At 40.0% G+C, this 21,284-nt stretch overlaps 1 protein-coding gene across 10 annotated transcripts in view; it reads left to right on the top strand.

Annotated features, from left to right (window-relative positions):
- Positions 1 to 397: 397 nt before the first annotated feature.
- Positions 398 to 21,284, top strand: part of SLF2 (SMC5-SMC6 complex localization factor 2) — a 39,650-nt gene continuing 18,763 nt past the window's right edge. The window contains exons 1-11 of one of the 10 annotated variants that reach the window (XM_044437473.1): positions 401 to 642; positions 3,766 to 3,853; positions 7,856 to 8,140; positions 12,136 to 12,749; positions 13,649 to 13,706; positions 14,395 to 15,386; positions 16,803 to 16,858; positions 18,032 to 18,136; positions 19,047 to 19,214; positions 19,637 to 19,739; positions 20,319 to 20,394. In XM_044437473.1, the coding sequence (XP_044293408.1) occupies positions 12,321 to 12,749; positions 13,649 to 13,706; positions 14,395 to 15,386; positions 16,803 to 16,858; positions 18,032 to 18,136; positions 19,047 to 19,214; positions 19,637 to 19,739; positions 20,319 to 20,394 (1,987 nt within the window). In that variant the 5' untranslated portion in view covers positions 401 to 642; positions 3,766 to 3,853; positions 7,856 to 8,140; positions 12,136 to 12,320. The other 9 variants (XM_044437455.1, XM_044437435.1, XR_006415444.1 and 6 more) reach the window with 9 other exon arrangements.

Genomic DNA, 21,284 nt, shown 5'->3' with positions numbered 1-21,284 from the left:
AAGCTGAAAGGCAGCTGTCGCTCGCAGAAGCGGTTAGTATCAACGCCTTCCCAAGGCATTTGCAATCGACTTGCATTGCCGTCTCCAACGCGTTAGAAAAAGCTCCTCCGCAAGGCGCGCGAGAACCGCCCACCCGGCCAGCCGCGCGCTTTCCTATTAGCCTATCAGGCGCGCCCGCGAGGAGAAGGCAACAAAAATCCTACGTAATGCCTCTCCCGCTTTCTGGAGTCGTGCGGTAAGAACGAGTGACGTAATGAGATCTCTGTATCACTTTAACGGTCTTCTCTCCCTGTAGCCAATCCGAAGGAGCGCTTGGATTCCCTGTTCTGCCCAGAGCGGTTCTGGACGAGAACGCCCACCCCCAAGTTCAACCAATCGGAGCGCTTCCGTAAGAGTCCTACGTCTGTCTTGTCCCATGACCGGCAGCGCCGTGTTATGGAGAACGGAAGGCTCGGAGCGCTCTGTTTGTGTCAGCGCAAGAAGCGAGGCGGCGGTGCTTTCCGCGGACATGACGTATTGCCTCAGCGGCGGCAACGATAGCAGCGGCGGCGGAGACGGCCTTTCCGCGCTCGATTCTCCCGCGAGCTCCCCCGGCCGCCCTTGCAAACCGATAGGCCGGCGGGACAGCACTAAGGATAGCAGGTAGGGGAAGGGAGCGCACCGATTTTCTTGTGACGGGCGCGAGGCCAAGCAGTTCTCCGGCGCTTCCAAAGCTTCCTGTGCTACTCCCGCCGCGTGCGAGTCTGTGGGCGTGCGCGCACCGCTCACTTTTCCTCGCCCCTAAGACAATAGGGTGATAAGAGTTGTGAGGTAAAATGGATCTCAGGTGCCAGGTGACACGCTCCTACGTGTGAATGCTTCTCAATGTAAAGGGTGCAAGGTCTGATGCAGCAGGACCCATGGGTACTAGCTGTTTCCAGCGAGAGTAAAAGAAATCAATTCGCCTTAGTTCCCAAGTGCTTTCTGCCCCTAAGGGCCAACTGACTAAGGATCTCACTGGAGATGCCACTTTCTGGTGGCCCATTGGTGTCTTTAGAGGCAAACAGCTAGCTTGCAGGTTGCATTCAGCATGTTGTGTTGCCATAGCATAGTGTGACCCCAAAATATAGCTTGCCTCTTGTGAGTTTCCTTTCTTTTGCCTCCAAAGCATAGCTGGGGGTTTGATGAAAACAGAGTAAAATATATATTAAGGATTTGGGTAAAAATATAGAATGGGAAAAAGATTGGTAATATTCTGAGCACACATCAACAAGCAATTGTAAGGAAGTGCATCAGTTTTGCTGAATAAGCAATAAACAGTTCAGAACACCAAATTCATGGCAGAGAACAAAGAAAAAAAGACAGTTTGGTTGGAACAGCCCTGCATTAAACTGCCTATGTGGGTCTCCAAAGGCTCTGTATGTCTGTCTGACCCAAAGCAATATTTCAAGCAATGCATTATCTGGAGATGGGGTCATTCTATGCAGTCTAAGGTTGAGGTACAGAACATACAGTTCCTCAACAGGGGAAGACAGAATTAGGGACAGTCTGGTCATGGTGAGTGACAATTGCCCATCGGTCCTTCTAAAAAGATGCTTTTCCTTTTAGAAGGAAGGCAGTCTAAGTTCAGAAATGGTCATCCCATGATATCGGAATTCATGTAAATAGAAGTGTAAACCCAAAGTAGCTATAGCTGAGATAATAGTTTTGAACTGAAGAACAAGGGCGGTAATAATACTGGTATTTTCCTGGGTAACTATTGTAGGTAATTGTGCTTCTTTCAGGAAAGATTTGTGGTGACAATTAGCTACTGCAAATTGGTTTGATAGGGTCCTCTAAAAGGTATCTTGGGGCAGTTTTAGTAAACAGATTTATAAGCTTTTGTGAACTAGAGTCTTTTACAGCAAATGCACAAGAGAGAGATACATGTAGGTTTATATATGGATGTAGAGGAAAAAAGTTGTAGACAACAGGGCCTGGAAGACATAAATTGCAAACAGTGCAGCAAACAATACTGTGCAAGCCTAAAAAGTATGCTATTTTACCATGCTAATAATTCAGAATAGCAGTAATTGGTGAAAACAACTCCCTAGCCTTGCTATGCTACTCTAATACCTGTAATAGAATGGGGGAGAGGCCTTGGCTCTTACTGAGTCCCAAGCAAATATTTGTTGACAAAATCTAGTTTAGTAGTCTCCTTTTGCTGTAGAATTGTTGCTGTTCTTTGGTGTTGCTGATTAACAGGAATGTATTCTATGCGAATACTATATGGACATACTCTGAAATGAAAAGGAAATATTTTGACTTTATTTCCAGGCAGATAGCCATGTTATTCCTTTGCAATAAATCAACAACAGTCTGAAAGATTAACACATTTATTGTGTCACAGTCTATGAAAATTTATGCCGTAGTTAATTCTTGTAGTCTCAACTACAAGAACACTAGTTGTTTATCCTGAAATTAGTTATAGGACAATTCAGTTTCTTAGAATACTCTTCTTCTATCACGGGTCTTGAGTAAAAGAACATCAAAGGGAAACTTCAGTGTAACATTGGTGAAATAGAATTTATCAGCTGAATTGATAATTTTGAGCTTTTGAGGGACTTGATCAAAAGCGTTCTGAGCCTTTTGAGTTATGTGTACTAGATTGCCTGTCTACATGTTTTGTTTGATACTTGGAGACCTCTGAAAGACTGGAGCGGCAGGGCTTCTTTTCAGAAGTTACTGTATATACCAGCATATAAGGTAACTTGTATATAAGACTACATTTTGGTCTGTTTTTCTGGTGTTTGTCATATGTTGGATGTATAAGACGAGCCCCCAATTTTTCCTTTACTATTTCCAGTTTCAAGGGTCCAGTATATGTGGGTTAATCTCTTATATGCCACATTGGCCAGGACGTCTCCAATTATATTGTTTTATATTGTTATTATTTATTTATTGTTGTAAGCTGCCCCGAGGCTTCGGCAAATGGGGCGGCATAGAAGCTTTATTTATTTAGTATGCTGATTTGTCCAACAAGGCTTGTTCCATACATTAAAGATACAGATGTGTTTACAAAAAATTAGAGATCTAAATTTTATGCATTACAGAAATTTAGAGGTCTGACTGATGGCTTGTGGCCACCTGGGGTCCTTTTTGGATGGTATTTTAGCACTAAGTTACTTACTTTAGCATAAAAATGTAAAAACCACATTAGACTTCCTAAAACTGACATGTGGGTCACTAACTTGATAGAATTAAATTGGCCAGTTTTATTCCATTAAAAGCCCTCTTTTTGTACTGATGTTTGTTTTATGTCTAATATTGTTATGGGAAAAAAGAGACTGTAGCTTAATTGCACTTGAAGAGGAGACCAGGTGTATGTGTAAGAAAGCTTTTTAATGGAAACAGGGTTGCTATTTTTTCTTTTTAAAAGTAGTCTTTTGTATTATGTTTGAATCCTGTGCTGGGGGATGTTTATTGATTAATCTCTCAAATTTCTTTCTTTTGAACTCAGAATTTAGAAGGCTCTCCAGTGGCCATTCCCTGAGTTTAACTGTGGAATTGTAATCTATTTTGCATTTATGAAGTACAGACTTAGTTTACCAGCAAAATGTGAGCAGCAGCATGTGTAGAAACAGTAGCATACAGTAACCTTTCTGGAACTGCAAGAGTATCTGTTGTTCAAATAAGTCTTAGCACCAGTTAGAAGTAACACTGCTGTCCCTTCTGTAACAAAGAGAACTCTGTACTCTTGCATAGGGATTACATTGTTTTGTTTTTGTGATTCATCTTGTTTTGGAGGAAGAAAAGCACTGCAGCAAAAGCAGAGTCCTGGCAGAAGCTTTTTTTGAGAGCATTTTGACCTTCCTGGAGCAATCTGGCCCTGAAGGTGAGATGTTTACATAAAGGCAAGGCGCATATCTGCATTCACACCTCTTCCTCGAAAGTGAAACAGATTTTGCAATTGTAAACTGCAAATATTTTGTGAAGCATTATTCTAAAACTGTGAATACTAAAACATCAGATTATCAAAAGCAACCATAACAGATTGATTTTCTTATGTATTGAGTCTCACTTAAAGATCATCTTAGATGTTAGAGTGTAGCTATTATATCACAATGTCTACTATGTAAACAATATGAAGAAGTGTGGACCTGTTTCCTAGAGAATTAAGAGGTAAACTGCAGACAGTGGTCCCAAATGAGACCCTCTAAGTTGTTGATATTCAGGACTAAATTGTTAATAGTACATTTGCCACTAAAATATTACCTGCATCCATCTACAATGTGGAATCAAATATATGTGTTTGAGACTGGTGTAAGGTAAGCATTTAATGGAACCATTGGAAATCCAGTGTTCCCTAAAAATACATTTTATATAGGAAATGCAGTGTTCCCTAAAAATACATTTTATATAATGTGGTCCTATCAATGTTTGTAACTTGATTTGTGCTTTCTATGATTGAAGCATGTTTGGTCTACTCCAGGTTTGAGGAACCTCAGACTGCCCAAGCAAATATATCACACTGAGGTTCCTCAGATGGCTGTGTTCCCATCTCCATCATCCAGTCCGTTTCCCTCAGCACCAATTATCCAGTGGTTTCCTGGCTTTTGTACAGTTCCTCCTCCCCATTTCAAAGGTTAATATGCCTTTCCTATGTTTTATTTGCCAGCAGTAAGAGCTTTAAATCACAATATGTTGGTAGCTACTGGTAGCAAGAACTTAAGGTATTGGTATTAGTATTTTTGGCTCTGCTGCTTTTGCCTTCAGCTTTATTTTCCTCCTATAATACACCCTTCAAAGGTATTTGAATTGAATTCTGACTCATAGTGCCAGCATCCAGAGTTGAAAAGCCAGGGCCAGCATATCCAGGGAAAACTAGACCAACCCTTGTCAACCAGGGTTCTCTGGAAACTGAGAGTTTATTTATTTATTTATTATTTGTTAAAACGTTTTTATGCCGCCCCATTCGCTGAAGCCTCGGGGCGGCTCACAACAAAAGGTCACTGCAAAAGGTCACTGGGGGTTCCATGAGAGTTCTGCAAAAGGTCACTGGGGGTTCCATGAGAGTTCTGCAAAAGGTCACTGGGGGTTCCATGAGAGACTGTGGTATGTCTATAAAATATCAAGTTTTCACATTCATAAATGTGTGTGTTTATAATATAAACATGAGTAATTGCCTGAGGAGCCTTTCCACTTGCACTGATTGCCTAGAAGTGGGTAAGGGCCCAGTGAGAGTTCCCATCCATGAGGGAAGGGGCCAGGGTAATAATCACATCTGCCACAGGCTTGTGGGGAGCAGCATGGAGGTGATTCCATATGCCCAGCAATGGCCCTTATGTCACATCTTCCTTTCATCACACATGATTTGTAGGTAAGAAACAAGCACTAGTTGGTGAGCAGCAGGAAAAGGAAGTGGTGGGCCACCAGCAAAGCCTCCTTGGACAGAGGTGGTCTATCTTTGCAGTGTAGTGGTGAAAGAAGAGGAGGTGGTAGCTGCCTTCATGCCTCACAGGTGGACCCTTCCTACAAGTAGATTAGGCTGGGCTAGAGTGGCCTTTCTCCCCTTAAGCTACGAAGCAGTTCTTATGGGAAGGCGGCATGTTATGTTAATAAAATAAGTAAGAACAACAGTAATATAAATTTTTTGTGGTACTTCTGAGTGTATTGGCATATGTTGAACTGTGGATTAATAATGATAATGTTTTTATAATAATTTTTGTTCAGAGACATGAAAACCATTTCAAGGGTTCCTCTAAGGTAAAAAGGCTGAGAGTGGCTGACCTTGGCAGTTGTTGAAAATCAGACAGTTTCAAGTTTTGTGGAAAACTTTAGTGAGCAGACTTAACATTGGTCAAGTTAAGAGAATAGACCATTTGAGAAGTGTCACATACTGAAGGTAGTTGGTCCATAAGTAACATGCTCCACCTTGAAGTTCTGGAAGGGAGGAAAGGTGTTCATTTTGGAATCAACTTTGTATCACTTTCCCAATGATTGGTATTCCAGATTGGCTTATTTCTTCTGTTATTGGCTTCTGCACTGCTCATCTTTTGTATCAAAAGCCGGCCTTGCTGGACAGCTTTAACATAATAAAGACATTCAGTTAGAAAACCTTTGTCCTGATTTGCTTGGAAGAAGGGGAACACTATCACCTAAGATATCACAGTAGCTGCCCCCTGTCTCAAGTAGACCCTGAAGGTGGAAGGTTACCCTTGGTTGGCTCTATTATCTGGGAATGTTCAATACTATATCTGTGCATTTGACAGCCTTTAGTCCTGTTATGTAACTTAACTGTGAGTTCTGCAAATGGAAAGGACAATAGAATTGAATGGTACCTAACTTTAACTGCGTTCTGATCCTAATTATGAAACTGGTAGAATGACCTACTTTTTTCAGTAGGACTTTCTACAAAATAACAAGATATAGGATTAACAATTTTCTCAGTTATTTGATAAGGTGTACTTTGGATCTTTGGATCTTCTTTTTAAGAACAAGCCTTGTGAACAAGCATTGTGGCGTTTGTTTTCCAAAAGGGGAAAGTATTTACTTCTGTCTCTGGATAGTGATAATTGTTTAAGCCAATTCACTCTTCAATTCAGGGTGTATTGATTATTGCCTCAAATCTCTTACTCCAAATACCTAGTCAAGAAGGATCAGATAAGGGTAAACTTATTCCACAGAGCTTCCATCCCCATTGATTTCATTATTTTGGGGGAAGTGTATGAGGTCTTAGGCCATATTCTGAACAATAATTTTGCCTGGGATGGAAACAATATTTTTAAAAGACAAATACTGTTTCTACTTAATTACCTACCTCCAGTCTCTTAACTGTTCAGACTTTCTGGTAAACTCCAACTGACATATACCTTTGATGTGTGCTTTATTAGAAGAGACAGTAGATTGAAGGAATGAAGATATATAAAAGCATTAAGTTAGTAATTAAATGGAAGAGGCAGACTGAAACTGATAAAAGGGTACAAGAGAGAATGTTGGAAAGGATTTTTCCCAATTGGCATTATTCAATGAAAAGCTGGTCTTTTCCTCTTTAAAGTACTGGATAATAGAAACCATAGGAGGAGTTGCCATGAATTGCTAGCCTAGCTAATGATATTAATTAGCTTCTAATGTAGGATTTGCCAACTGTAGGAACTCCAGAATGGAAAAAAAGCTTATTGTTGGAAGATCCAACAGTGATGTAAAACATGTTCAGTACAGCAATTTCAAATCTTGGCACAAATCCTCAATAGGATTGAGGTGCAAGCTTTGACTGGGCCATTTTGAGGCATTAATGTTCTTGTTTCTAAACTATTCCAGTATTAGTAGCAACAGTGAATACCATCAGAGAGAGTAGTCATGTATGAATGTAGCGAATTATGCTTTGAGTCTGTGGTAGCCTTCTTTCAATCAGGAAACACACCAAGGACAGTGAGAGTCAGGCACACGCATGGCATGGACAGAAGCCATACCTGCAAACCTCAGCTCTTACTAGAGCCTGCTTTTTAAGGTGTAAAGCTAAACTAATGTTTAATTGGAAATTGCCTCCAGTATAGTAAATCTGAGAAACAGTTGGATGAAGTGTGGTTACCGAATGGGGCCTTTGCATGAGCTCACTATAAGAAGCAATGGTTGGATACAGTGAACAGATTTCCTACTTTATCCCTCCACAGTTTACACTTCTAGGTGTCTTTCCAGTGCCAAGTAGACGAGGTATGTGACTTGGAGCAGGTGAAGGCTATGGCAAACTCTGATATATTTGATTTGTGGCATACTTGTCAAACAGATTGGCTGCTCCAGAGCCACCATATTGTTGATACAAAATAATGTATTTCAGACATCTGTCATGTTTAGGCATGGAACATTTTCCATCACTGTTTGTTCTTTCCTCTTACAGAAACCAGTGCATTACTGACTTCTTCAAACCAGTCCTAAAACAAGGTAATTCAGTCTTTTTTATTTTTATTTTTTTTAAAGTTCATGTAAAATTCTTCTTCAGCTTAGAGTCTCAACACACATGGCACTTACCTATGGGGGGAAAAAATCTAGGTTTGTGTAACTTTCAGTTTTTACCCTGTGCTGCAGGTTTGAAGCAGCTGCTCATGCTTCAAGTGCAGTGAGGAATGAAAATATAGAACATAATGCATTGCACCAGGCTTTTTGTTACCAGACAGAGGAAGTGGTAAGCTTCGTAGCTGAAGACAAAATCCCAGAGCATTGTGAGTGAGGCAATATCATGAACAGTTTAGGTGTTGGGCAATCTTTAATGATTCCTAAGTTGTTTGGCAGTCTCACATATGGGTCATCGGGTTCCTAAGAAACTAGTGTTTTTATAAAGAAATAGGATTCAAGTTGGAAGGCTGGCAGTTGGTTATAATTTCCAATTATTCTTAAAAGTTTGGTGACATTGACATTTTCTATATGGGGATTTTTAAGAAAAATACTGATCTAGAATGAGCAACTTATAGCCTCCAGATGTTTATTCACCTGGAATAAGGCTAACAAGAGTTGTAGGTTAAAACATATGGAAAGACAAGATTGTTTACCTCTGCTCTAAGTATTGTGGCCCTGAATTACAATAATGTTTTGAGAAACTGCCTGGCAGCAGCTGTCCAAGGCTCAGAGGAAAAATTGAAGTACAAGGGAGTAGCATAAGAGAGGTGAATTAAAAAGTTGACTTGTACTATCATCTATTAGGCTCTCACAAAGGATGGCATACAAATATCTTAAATAAATAAATATTAGTCCATCCAGCTCAGTTTTATTTATTTATTCATTTATTTTAAATGTCTTATTTATCATCTGATTATTATAAAATCCCAAGATGGTTTCCATAAAAAGCCAAAAATATAAATATATATTAAATCTCTATTACAACCATAAAATAGTTATGAACATTATACTGTCTAGCAGTAGTTCTTTCAAGTATGTGACAAGTCTTTCCTGGCCAGGGATTGAGTCTAGGATGTCTTACGCACAATAGCACTATACTGTGCTACTTCCATTTGTTTTTTGTTTTTAAAATATAAAAACATGAATTTGTACATTTTCTTTTAATGAATGCATATGCAGTGCATATCTATATGAAAATACAATTTTCTTCAAATTATACATAGGCTTCAGCAAAAGTGAACCAGATAGCCAAATAAATATCCCTTTGTATGCAACCCAATCAAACACTGAAAATATTAGGTCCTTAATCTATTGCATTTTAGTAGGAGGGAAATTATTATTATTATTATTATTATTATTATTATTATTATTATTATTATTATAACATTTCTATGCCGCCCCTTGCCGAAACCTCGGGGCGGCTTACAACATGATAAAATACATTGAAATACAATAGTACATAATAAATTACCATTAAATATAACAATACAAAAAATACATTGATTTACAAATACAAAATTAAAATTATCAGTATAAAATAAAAATATGGGAGGAGAAAGAGAAGGAAGAAGAAGTTGCCCAGGCCAGATCATATGTTTTAACAATTGAAATGATGTTTAAATAAAAAGGTCTTTACCTGGCGCCGAAAAACCAGTAACGACGGTGCCAGCCGGACCTCTTTGGGGAGTGAATTCCATAGGTTGGGCGCCACCGCAGAGAAAGCCCTCCTCCGGGTACTTACTCTCCTAATTTCTTTCATGGAGGGTTCCCGGAGAAGGGACTCTCCCGCAGATCTCAAAGGGCGGTCGGGCATATACGGACGTAAGCGCTCGTGCAGGTAGCCAGGACCCAAGCCGTTTAGGGCTTTGTAGGTCATAATCAACACCTTGAATTGGGCCCGGGCTTCAATGGGAAGCCAGTGAAGCTGATGGAGGACTGGAGTCATGTGAGCATAACGCCCCGTCCCCGTCAGCAACCTGGCAGCTCTATTTTGCACCAATTGAAGTGTTCGGACTGTCTTCAGGGGAAGCCCCACGTAAAGCGCGTTACAGAAGTCTAGGCGGGAAGTCACCAGCGCGTGTGTCACCGTCGCCAGGCAGTCGTATTCCAGGTAGGGGCGCAGCTGATTAATCAGCCGAAGCTGAAGGAAGGCGTTCCTCGCTACCGCTGTCACCTGAGCTTCTAAAGAAAGCTCCGGGTCGAGGAGTACACCTAAGCTGCGGACCTTATCCCTAAGAGGGAGTGTTGCACCATTCAGGACCAGGTCAAATCCACCCTCTCCGAAACCCGATCCGCCAACCAACAGGACCTCCGTCTTGTCTGGGTTGAGTTTCAGTTTATTGGCCCTCATCCATTCCCTTACCTTGGCCAAGCACCGGTTCAGCACAGCCACTGCCTCACCTGGATTAGTGGAGAATGAGAGGTAAAGCTGGGTATCATCAGCGTATTGATGATTCCGCAGCCCACACCTCCTGATGACCTCTCCCAGCGGTTTCATATAGATGTTAAATAGCAGAGGGGATAGAATGGAGCCCTGTGGTACCCCATGGCATAGCTGCCATGACGTAGAGACATGGTCCCCCAGCACTACCTTCTGGAATCGACCGTCGAGATAGGAGCGGAACCACTGCAAAGCAGTGCCTCCAACCCCCAATCCCGCAAGTCTATCCAGAAGGATACCATGGTCGATGGTATCGAAAGCCGCCGAGAGGTCCAGAAGAACCAACAGGGATGTACTCCCCCTGTCCTTCTCCCTGCACAGGTCGTCGTACAGGGCGACCAAGGCAGATTCAGTACTGTACCCGGGTCTGAAGCCGGACTGAAAAGGATCCAGATAATCAGTTTCCTCCAAGAGTGCTTGGAGTTGTCCCGCCACCACTCGCTCCAGCACCTTGCCCAGAAACGGGATGTTGGCCACAGGTCTATAGTTAGTGGCCATCTCTGGATCCAGTGATGCTTTCTTCAGGACCGGTCGTATTACCGCCTCCTTTAAAGGGGCAGGCACTCGACCCTCCCTCAGAGAAGCGTTAACCACTTCCAAAATCCAGGTCCCAATCCCGTGCTTGGAGTTATTATCTTTTAAATTATCTTTTAAATTATCTTTTCAGTGTTGAAGTGTTAGTCTCTTAGTTGTCCAAAGTGTACAGAGAATCCATTTATGAATTCATGAATTTCCATGAAGCAAGTAAACAATTTAAAAAGCATATACACCAGTTGTCATCGTCATCATCATCCTAGTTGGATTTCATTATATCCCAACTTGTTTGTGAGGAATCTTAAGGTGGCTTACATTCCTCTATTTTATCCTCAGAACAATAACCCCATGAAGCAAGTTAGGTTGGAAGTGAGTGACTTGTCCAAAGTCACCCACTGAACATCATGCCTGAGAACTAGGATCTTCCAAGTCCCCAGGCCAACACTATAACCACCATATCACTCCAGCTCTCAAGTAGTAAAGAATGTTCCAGTACCAAATTTAATTATATAACACCCACCTTCCTGCAAGAAACAACTGCTGGAAATTGCCAAAAAATATGTTTGAAAGAAATATATCTGCATCGCACCTCCAGCAATTAGCAAATTTCTTATTAAAATAACATTGCAGTGTTGTCAGATTGTGAAATGCATGCATTTCTAGCACTCAGAATGAATTCATGGACTCAGAATTCTTTAATTCTAAGTGAATGATTTTTGCACCTGGCTCCAGTTGATGGACCTTGCATGAAGGCAGAACCAACCAAAACCATACATTCAGTAAGCCTGATGTCCACCCACCACTGATCTAAAAGATTCAGATAAAATGAGCATGAGTCAAAGCAAATCAGACCAAAAGCCTGTTCCCAGCTGCTTGTGGAAAGCCCAAAGCAGGACATGAACATAACAGCACCCCTTCCCTTGTTTGTGTTCCCTAGCAACTGATATTCAGAGGTATGGTGCCCATGATTTTGGAGAGAATGTAAACTCATCATGACTGGTAGTTTTGATAACAACATCCTTCATAACTTCATCTAACCTCCTGTCCAAATTAATGAAATCAATACATTTTGTGGTAGCACAATCAGTGGTTTAACTTCATGCTTTGTGAAGAAGTGCTTTTATTTGCACAGATCCATATATTGAAACAAATTCAAAACTTTTTACAACATTTCAATAGTTCCTTAAAACTAGTTCCTTGTTCCAGAGAGCAAGATTATGCCCAGTATATCTTCTGTTGCCATGGGATTGTAGTAATCATGTGTGATTTTATATTTGTTGACCAAGCTATGACTGTGCTGTTTTCACCAGAATGCAGGAATGGGGAAGCGGATTTTCAAGTCTCATGTTCAGAGCTTCCTAGAAAAACTGTGTCTTCTCCAAAGCCAAATAGAAGAAAGAAGTTGTTGCCAGCATCAAACAGGAGTCCTATAAAAGAGGCTCTTTTAAAGGCTGCTAGGTCAGAGAAAAAAGATTATCCAGATATTGGAATCAATATGACTATGAAGGCCGCTAATCAAAAAGTATTGGTTCAGAAAATTTGCATAGTAGATAGCTCTACTGACTGTCCATTGAAAGATAGTACCTTCACAAAAACCCATGAAATAAATGGAAAATGTCCGGTTCGAACAAGAACACCATTAGTGGAAAATAGTAGAGAACGTAAAATGGAACATACAACTGGTTCAGACTTGAATAAATGGACTTCAATATCAGAAAATGACAGCTTGGAAAAGGAGAGCCACATATCTTGGTGCAAAAAACCCAGGGGTTCTAAGATGCTACAGCCTGATTCAGTTACTACATCATCTCAGGTATTATTAGAAACTGTTGGCAGAGAAAGACAAATGAAGGAGAAAATGCAATCCAAGCAACAATCTTTTGGCTCTGTAAATAAATCTTTAGAAACTAGTCCTTCTAACCAGGTATGTGATAAAGGTAATAAGTACCTAAGATTGGGAGACTTTCTGAAATTCTGAACTTGAAACTTGCCTAGTTTAGATTTTGGGAATAACAGGTCTGGATGTTTGTTTTAGCTAAGGTGTTGCTGCTAGATATAAAGGTTGGCCAACCTTTATATACCAAGGTTGATCTATTCTCTTGAAAGTGGTCTGGAGGTTGGGCATGCAGGATGCCATATAAAGTGATCTCACAGATTGTCAGTTCTTTAACATTTGCACCACCTGGAAATATTTATTTATTACATTTAATATCCCACCATGGAGTACGTGTATTAAAACAGCTGGGTCACTACATTAACAGATTTGGAGGCTCCTCTAGTCTAGCATCCTGTTTCCAGGGGCAGCCAGCCAAATATTTCCTGGAAATTTGCATTTAGTGCATTGAAAGCAATAGTCCTCTGAACTTAGAACTGCTGTTTACCTATCATGGCTACCAGTTGAGGACAGACCAGAAATTTATGTAGTCTCTCCTGTGTTTTAAAGCAATCAAACCTAGTAGCCCTGTACTTGAACATAGCATTACTTGTTCACTACTTTCAAAATTACTTTGGGTTGTGGGATGTTTATCCCAGAGTAACTTGCAGTTTGTTGTTAGCTTAACTTTATGTTTCTTCACCCACAATTAACCTAGCCAGTTCAGGTGTCACAGAGCAACCTCCAGTTGTAGGTTGCATTTTCAAAATGGGAGGTGAAATGTGAATAGGACCAATGACAAGATGTGTGCGAGGTATTTTAACATGCTGTGACTATACTTGACACTATTTACTGTTTCAAATAACGGTGGTAGGTTTAAAGAATATATCCAGAAAGCACTCACATGCTATAAAGCTTTAAATATTTGTTCTGTCTATGCTTGTTTGTAGGACTCCAGCCATCTCTTAAGAAAAAGAGCAAGCTTGGCATCACAGGAATCTTCCTCAGGTACAGATAGAACAGTCAGTTCATTGAACAAACAGCTTACTTCATAGCATTATCCATCTTACTAGCAGCTTCAGTTACAGATAACCTACAGATATGCTTATTTATTTGGAAACAAGTCCCACTATATGCAGTGGAACTTACACCTCTAAGTGTGCATAGAATTACAACAGAAGACTCCTATTTTCTAAAGATATCCAGATGTTTGGGCTTACAGCTCCCACCATCCTTCACCATTGGCTGTGCTAGCTAGTGGGCTAAAACATCTGGAAGGCCACAAGTTTCCTGGCCCTGACTTGGAGGTTGACTAGCCCCAATATTTTATTAATCACTTGTGTAGAGGGTCGTGCTATCTGACCAAACAAACAAATGTCACTAGGTCATCAACACATTCCAGTTCCATTATATGCCATGTGTCAGTCCAAAGAGAAAACTTTGTGTTCTGCCAAAGTGGATATGGAGGTATTGGGAGCTAAGGATGGAGACTCCTCATCAGCTATACTTGTCACAGAAATAGTCCCTTGCAATGTTCTATAATGTTGACTTTCTCTTGAAAGGAAGGAATAACATAATTTTTTCACTGAATACCACTGTCCCTTTAGTGGTTTGCCTTGTGTACAAATTTTAATTGATTTTCATTTTGCAATTGAGTTGCTTTCAGTAGAAGTTTCAAAATTTCTGTTTTCTTTAGGATGTGTCTCTGATAAAAGTATTATGAAGCAAAGCCAGTCCTGCCCATCAGCTCACCTTAACCCCTCAAATACCTCTGGAATATCCAAACATAAAGAATTTTCTGGAAAACGGAAAAGAATCTCTTTGAAAATGGATATGAAAAGTTCACAGAAGCCGACAGAGAAACACAATTTTAGTAGTTCACTGGAAAAGGATAATTCTGACTACGTGAAGGATCAAATGTTATCTAATGTGCAACAAGATGTTATGAATCCATCAAACAAGGACTTGCCTGTTTCAGTAGAATTTCTTGATGTTGAAGAAAATGGAGACAGTGCTTATGACTATATTACAAACACAAATAAGCAGATTCAAACTGCAGATGTCAAAGAGAGTCAGTCACAGAAGTTTTCTCAAGAAGTTGTTGGTTTCAAAACTTTTGGCAATGAATTAATTGCATCTCAAGAAAACCTGTTGATTTCCAAGCAGTCAAAAGAGCTAAGTTCACATATTCAGAGTACTAACTTACTCAAAGCACTGGAAAGGAAGGTTCATAAGAGAGACCCTCCATTTTGTAGGTCTGATAACTCCCCACTTCCCCCAACATCATACAAGAGTTTGTTAAAAGAGAAAGCAGAAGAAACTCGTGAAAATGTCTCTACTGTTCCTTCCCAAAGAAGTGCTGTGTTGCATGTGCCCTCATTGACAGATAATAATATTCGGTCATCAGATGCTTGTGATCCTGTGCCCATCCCTAGATCATCATGCAACTTAAATGAGTTGAATAAGGGAGTTTCCAATCCAAAGACAGATACGTTGAATAGCAAGCTAGGGAGCCTTTCTGTTTGTGAGGATGGGACTTCTGACTCTGATTTGGACAGCAGCGATGATGAACTTATGACATTGGAAGAGATCTTGGCCCAAAGTATCAGGGCATCTGCAAAAAGGTCAGAACAAAGAAGTGATGAGGATGATATGACAGACACCATGATTGCATCACATAATATTGCTGTAAGTGGCTAAAATACCACCTTAGTTTAGAAAGTTAAACTATTGAGGTGCAACCATCTTGGGCCAATAAAGATAGTTTTTCAGTCTGAAGAACAAGCCTTGTGCCTGTGTGCTTGCTTTTCCACCTTTCCTCCCATTATGTACCTGGTTTCAGTACATTTAACCTGGTTTGTTTAAACCCTAGTTTTCTATGCCAAAAAACTAAAGAAAGTGGTGTAATTTGTACTTGCAAAGATATTAAGCAAATGGGGAGGGGAAAGGCAAGGAATGGGCATGCAGGCAAAAAGGGGTTTTTTTAGGTTGATAAAGTAGACTTTATTGGCCTGAGATAATGAATTTGAGTTGCATCACTATATTGCTGTCAAACTGGTGATGGTTTATGAAGATCAATATTACGTGTGGTGATAGAAAATATCCTGGGTTACTGCCAGGGCTGGCAGAGGGGGTTTTCCCCACCCCACTTTCCAAAGAGGCTTTACACTCTTCCTCCTGAAGGTTAGTCTAATTAAGTTGCATGATTGCCTGAAACAGAGTATTGATCCAAGGTAATACATTTCAGAAAATTGTCCAGGTTTTTTCCCCCAGTGCTTCTAGAATTACTTAACAGTATGTCTTGTGTTCATTTAAGTCAAACTGGATTTGGCAACTCAAATGAATACATTGCTGGTCAAGTTTAAAATCAAAATTATGTTTTTCAGGTCACTATTCCTAGGAAGTTCATATATTTATGCCTACAAATCTAATAATTTGTCCCATCTCAACATACTTTAAAGCATTTTAATAAAGATTATTGCAAAAGTTTTGAATTGGCTTTGATCTAACATCTAAATTACAGTAAGGCTGCAGTTCCTAGATACACTTGCATTGGAGTAAGTACCATTGAATTCAGTGGTAGACATATATAGTGTCATTTTTCTAAATCATCATAAGAGAGCATGAGAGCATTAAGGACAGTCCACTGCTCTCTCCTTCAAATCACCTAATCATTACCAGAGTCTGTGGTCTTCTCAACTGCTTTCACTGCAGCTACTCCCACTGGCCTGGTTCAGATAGTCAATGAAGCTTATTTAATTTCTGGTCCATGCAATAATTGGCTTTATTTCCCATCCAGATGCAGCTTGCCAACCTCCTAGAAGGGCAACAGCACTCAAAAAACACATGGCCTGTTGCTGGGTAATTTTAGGATTGATGCCACCCCCAGCCCAGCAAGTCACACTTCCTTTGTTTGGGTGACACAACAAGCCATGGCAGCAACTGTAATTATTTTTTTCAAACGTATTTATGTATTGTAAAAATGTACCCAAGCCAAACCAAAGCCGTGACTTAGTACTTCTAGTCTAGTGGTTGCTAATAGAAAGTTAAAAATGCAGTTATTTTCAAACACTGCCTTTTCTTCTGCTTTCAAAATCTTTTCAGGTCTCTTATATGAATCACATGGAGGATCTTTTGAAGGAGAAGGAGGAGTTCAGAAGGTAATGCACGTCTTTGTTTTCTATCGTCATTAATGCTGTTGAGAATCACCTTCCATAAACATAATGATGAAGGATGTGCAGCCCTAACAGCTAAAAAAAATTATTACTCTCCTCCAGTAATATCTTCCAATTAGAGGTTCCTTAGAGAGCAATAGGATTAGTAAGTTGAAACTCAGTTGACTGTCTTGCTTTCTGCAAAGTCTCTGCCTTAACTTGGGCATAGTCTTTTTAGTAGTTTTACCTGTCAACATTTAAGTTTGCAATACTGTTATATTACTTAGGAAAGATCATAATTGATTTAATCTAGAAGCCTGCTTAATGTAATAGATTTCCTACTGGTCTCTTGATGGGAAGAATAACTATTTGCATTTTACATGAGGTTCTTTGAAGGTCAGTTGTCCTCCACACATGATCTCTCCTTCATCCTCTTTACCATGCTCTCTTTAGCATTGTAGCAGAGCTATCTCAGGGACTGTTCTGCCTTTCAAAGCCAGGACTACTTTGATTTGCTGCTTCCAGTAGGAAAAAAATCAACATTGAATTGGATCTCTTCTAATTTGATGTGAGCCGCCCCGAGGCTTCGGCGAATGGGGCGGCATAAAAAAAGTTTTAATAAATAAATAATAAATAAATAAATAAATAAATAAATAAATTTAAAAGTCTCTTTAAAGCTAGAAATGAATTGCTTTTGCTGCTATCATAGTACTATGTTACTTTTTTGTGACAGTACAGAACTAGTTGATTGCCATTCTCTAAAACAGGTTAATGTGTAATTTAAAATAGATTAGAAGGAGTGTCTAGGATATTCCTCTACATGGTCAAGTTACATGGGTGGTGTCAATGCAATTTGCCATTTACTTTGTTTAGGTAATTACTTTTAATTCCAGGTTGTTGGTTAGGTTGTATCACTGCCCCCAGAAGCATTGCTTATTGTATTGCAGAATGTGTACAGAGAATGCATATGGTGCTTCTGATTCTTCTTGAAATTGCTTTGTAAAAGAGGAAAAAGTATCTGCCAATTAAATTTAGTGATCTGCTTTGTCAGATTCTTGTAGCTGACAGACATATCAGACTAGCCTTTTTGCAAGGGGAAATGTTCAAAAAGCTGCTCTACAGAGTGCTGTTGCAACCAGAAACTAAGACTCTTCTTAAGCACCCTTATCTCAATTGCAGGGCGGATGAACTAGAGCAACAGCTACAGCAACTTGAATGGGGAGCTGAAATAAATTCTCTGCCTGAAAAACAACCTGATGATGGGAAACTATCTGCTGAACAAAGGTTATTAGAAGGAGAACAGTTTCTTTTCTTTTCCATCTGATTATGTTCAATGAAATAATGTTTGACCCCTTTTTCTAAATTTCTGACTATTTCTTTTAATGACATCTGTTTGGATCCATTTTCATTCATACCCTATGTCCTGTATATAGTTGACTCACAACTATGGTGTTAGGTAATGGTGTGGTTCAAACTGGCAGCTGTAATTGAAGCCACCGCTTTTTGGAGATGATTGACCTAAACCAGGGGTGCACAACGATTTCAGCTGTGAAGACCTCAGGTTGGGGATCATACCTGCACACCAATGTGTGCATGCACTCACACACACCACACACTTTGTGGGCAAGGGGACAGTGGCTGCATTCATGACAACACCATATTAAAGTTGTTGTTGAAATGAGGATTATCATGTTGTCTGAGCCTAACCATGTTAATAAACCATGGTTTGTTACCTATGACCAACCCACCATTCACACCCCAACAACAAACCATGGGGTTTCTTCATGTTTGTTCTTGCAACTGGGTTCAGGCAGCATGATAACCCATGTTTAAACAACAACACACACTCAACCAATACTCACCCTTGAGTGTAGGTTTCCATTGTCTGAACCCAGCCAGTACGGCATTGACCACAGAATGTGGCACCAAGGACAACATTCCTTTAGACGACACTGTCACTGCCTCCTAGCTAGCCATTCTTTTCCGCACAACGGCAGCTTGATTAAGCCACAGGAGATTCTTGAAGAGGTGCTTAGGGAAGCATGGAGAAAGGATGAAGGCTGTATGCGACCTATAATCTTATATGTCATTTAGGTGATCATTTGGACAATTAAACTGAGGTGGACAAATGTCTTGAATAACTGTTCCTTAAACTCTTTAGTATATACATTGAAGATATAATTTTGTGTTACAGAGCATTTTTGGAGAGATTTTCAATAATCAGTGATACCATTCCTGACCAGCATCCAGGCGAAAATATATTTCAACTAATACATGCTGGGAAGATCTTCAATCAGCATAACCTTGATTTGAGGAATTCTGGATTTCACCCCCAAAATCCCATTGAAAAATATCTTCTTGGGTAAGAATGCATCTGGCTTATCTGAGACAGTGCTCTAGATTTTCCACTATCTCATAGAACAATCTCTTGGCAAAGACAATGAGACTTGCTGAGTAATAGTTGAGCCCAGCTCTTTCATATGTCCTCCATGGAGGATGCTAAAATGCATTTCAACAGCATTTACTAATACCATTTCTGTCTCCTGGTTTTTGATAGTTTTTACTGTTCACAGCCCAGATTTGTGAATCTCTGAGTGGTATGCAATGTTCACCCTATGAAGAATATAAAGGAATGAGTGTTAAGTCAGTTTTGATCAAGTTAAGTCTCATTCATTTCAATTGGATTTCTGTATGTAGAACTAAGATTGGATACTACCTTCTGAATTTCAAGTTGATGGACAAACTTTGAAAACACTAAGTGATTGTTGGTGATTCTTTTTGCAGATCAGGAATAACGCAGCAGCTATTTGTAATCATTGAAGGGTTACTTAAGTCAGCTTACCATAGTTCTCCTTGTCCTGTCCCCATTTTAAAATGGATGTTTCAGGTAAGATATGTCTTATTTGATGTATTGGAATAGTGGCACGGTTAACCCTGAGTCATACTAGTTGTGAGCTTTAACTGGTTTAGTTTTCTAGAGTGCCTATCTAACCCCACTGTGGTTCCCTAGAACTTGATCTCTTACCAAATCTAAGAAATATGTACAGATTTCCATTTTTGACCAATATTGTTACGTGTTGAATTGTCATATTTTGATAAATAGCTTATCAGAATAATATGAACAAATTATCAGAGGCTAGAATCTTTTTTCTTGAATTATCCTATTGTCTCAGGAAGTTTACATTCTTCTAGTCAGGTACCAAAAGCAGCTTTAGCCAATGTGCTTGTGTAAATTAGTCAATTCCATCTTAAGAGACTAAAAGCAGAGCAGCAGTGGTTACTCTGACTTGAATTGGTGAGCTTTCTATTTATTAGTCTAGTTAGGGTGCTTCAGAACTCTGGTGCATTAAACTATTTCAGTAGTTTTATATATCAATAAAAGATCCTGGATATATGGAAACACTAACTGGATATATAAACAATTCCCTTCAGTTTCCTTAATGTAGCTTTTTCCCCCAAAAAACAGATGATGTCAATTCATCCAGACAGCTCAGTTTCAAGGAAGATTTTGGATGGGTTGATGACTTTAACAGTTGAACATGGTGAGTATTCTAGAGCTTAAATTTAAGAGATGATGTCATCTGTGAAAATTGGAGTTAAAACACTTTAATAATTTTCTCATTTACATTAATCTTCTCAATTCCATCATTGAAATTAGTTTTGTTTAATTAGCTTATTTTTGTTTAATTAGCTTAGACCAGGGGTCCTCAAACTTTTTCCCCAGGGGGCCAGTTGAAAGCTGCTGTTGCTGGGTGCAGGCCGGAAAGGTGGTGCCTGGTGCTGCGCCTGGGCTGGCGAGGGGGTGGAGGCAGCGTGTGCAGGTGCCCGTGCGGCAAGGCGGGGGTGGGCATGTGCCGCGAGGCAGGCGCACGAGGCAGCGGCTTGCTTGCTTGCTTGGAGATCGTTTTCTATGAGTGCGCAACCCGCTGCCTCCCACGTGTGGGGCGAGGTGGGCAGTCACAGGCATGCACATGGGTGCATGACAGGTCCAGACGGGCATGGCGGGCCAGATCCGGCCCCCAGGCCGTAGTTTGAGGACCCATGGCTTAAACAATAGAATTCAATGTTAAGGGCAAGTATTCTAATGCTGAACAAACTTGTATATTTTGGTGTTTTAAATGTCATTTAAGTAATAGATGAGAAACAAATTACTATGAGGCTTTTCACACATACAAACTATGTAAGTTGTTCTGGATCTTTTCTGTAGGAACACGTGTGCACTTATTTTCTGCGTTCTTTTTCAGAGTAATCATGTTGACTGCATATTTGTTCCTCTGAAGGTCACTGTCCTATAAGAGGGTGGGAAAAGAAAGTAGAATTGCTGTGACCCAAAACACGTGCTAGTCTCATACCACATTTATCTCCATTTCTCTTGAGTTTCCACTGGTTACTTGAAGTTAGTTACTTGAAGGCAGAACTTATATCTACCTTA

The sequence above is a fragment of the Varanus komodoensis genome, unplaced genomic scaffold (assembly GCF_004798865.1).
Source record: "Varanus komodoensis strain SLA01 unplaced genomic scaffold, ASM479886v1 scaffold1, whole genome shotgun sequence".
NCBI lineage: Eukaryota > Metazoa > Chordata > Lepidosauria > Squamata > Varanidae > Varanus > Varanus komodoensis.
Note: the sequence above shows the minus strand (reverse complement) of the source record. Positions and strands in the feature narration are given on the sequence as shown.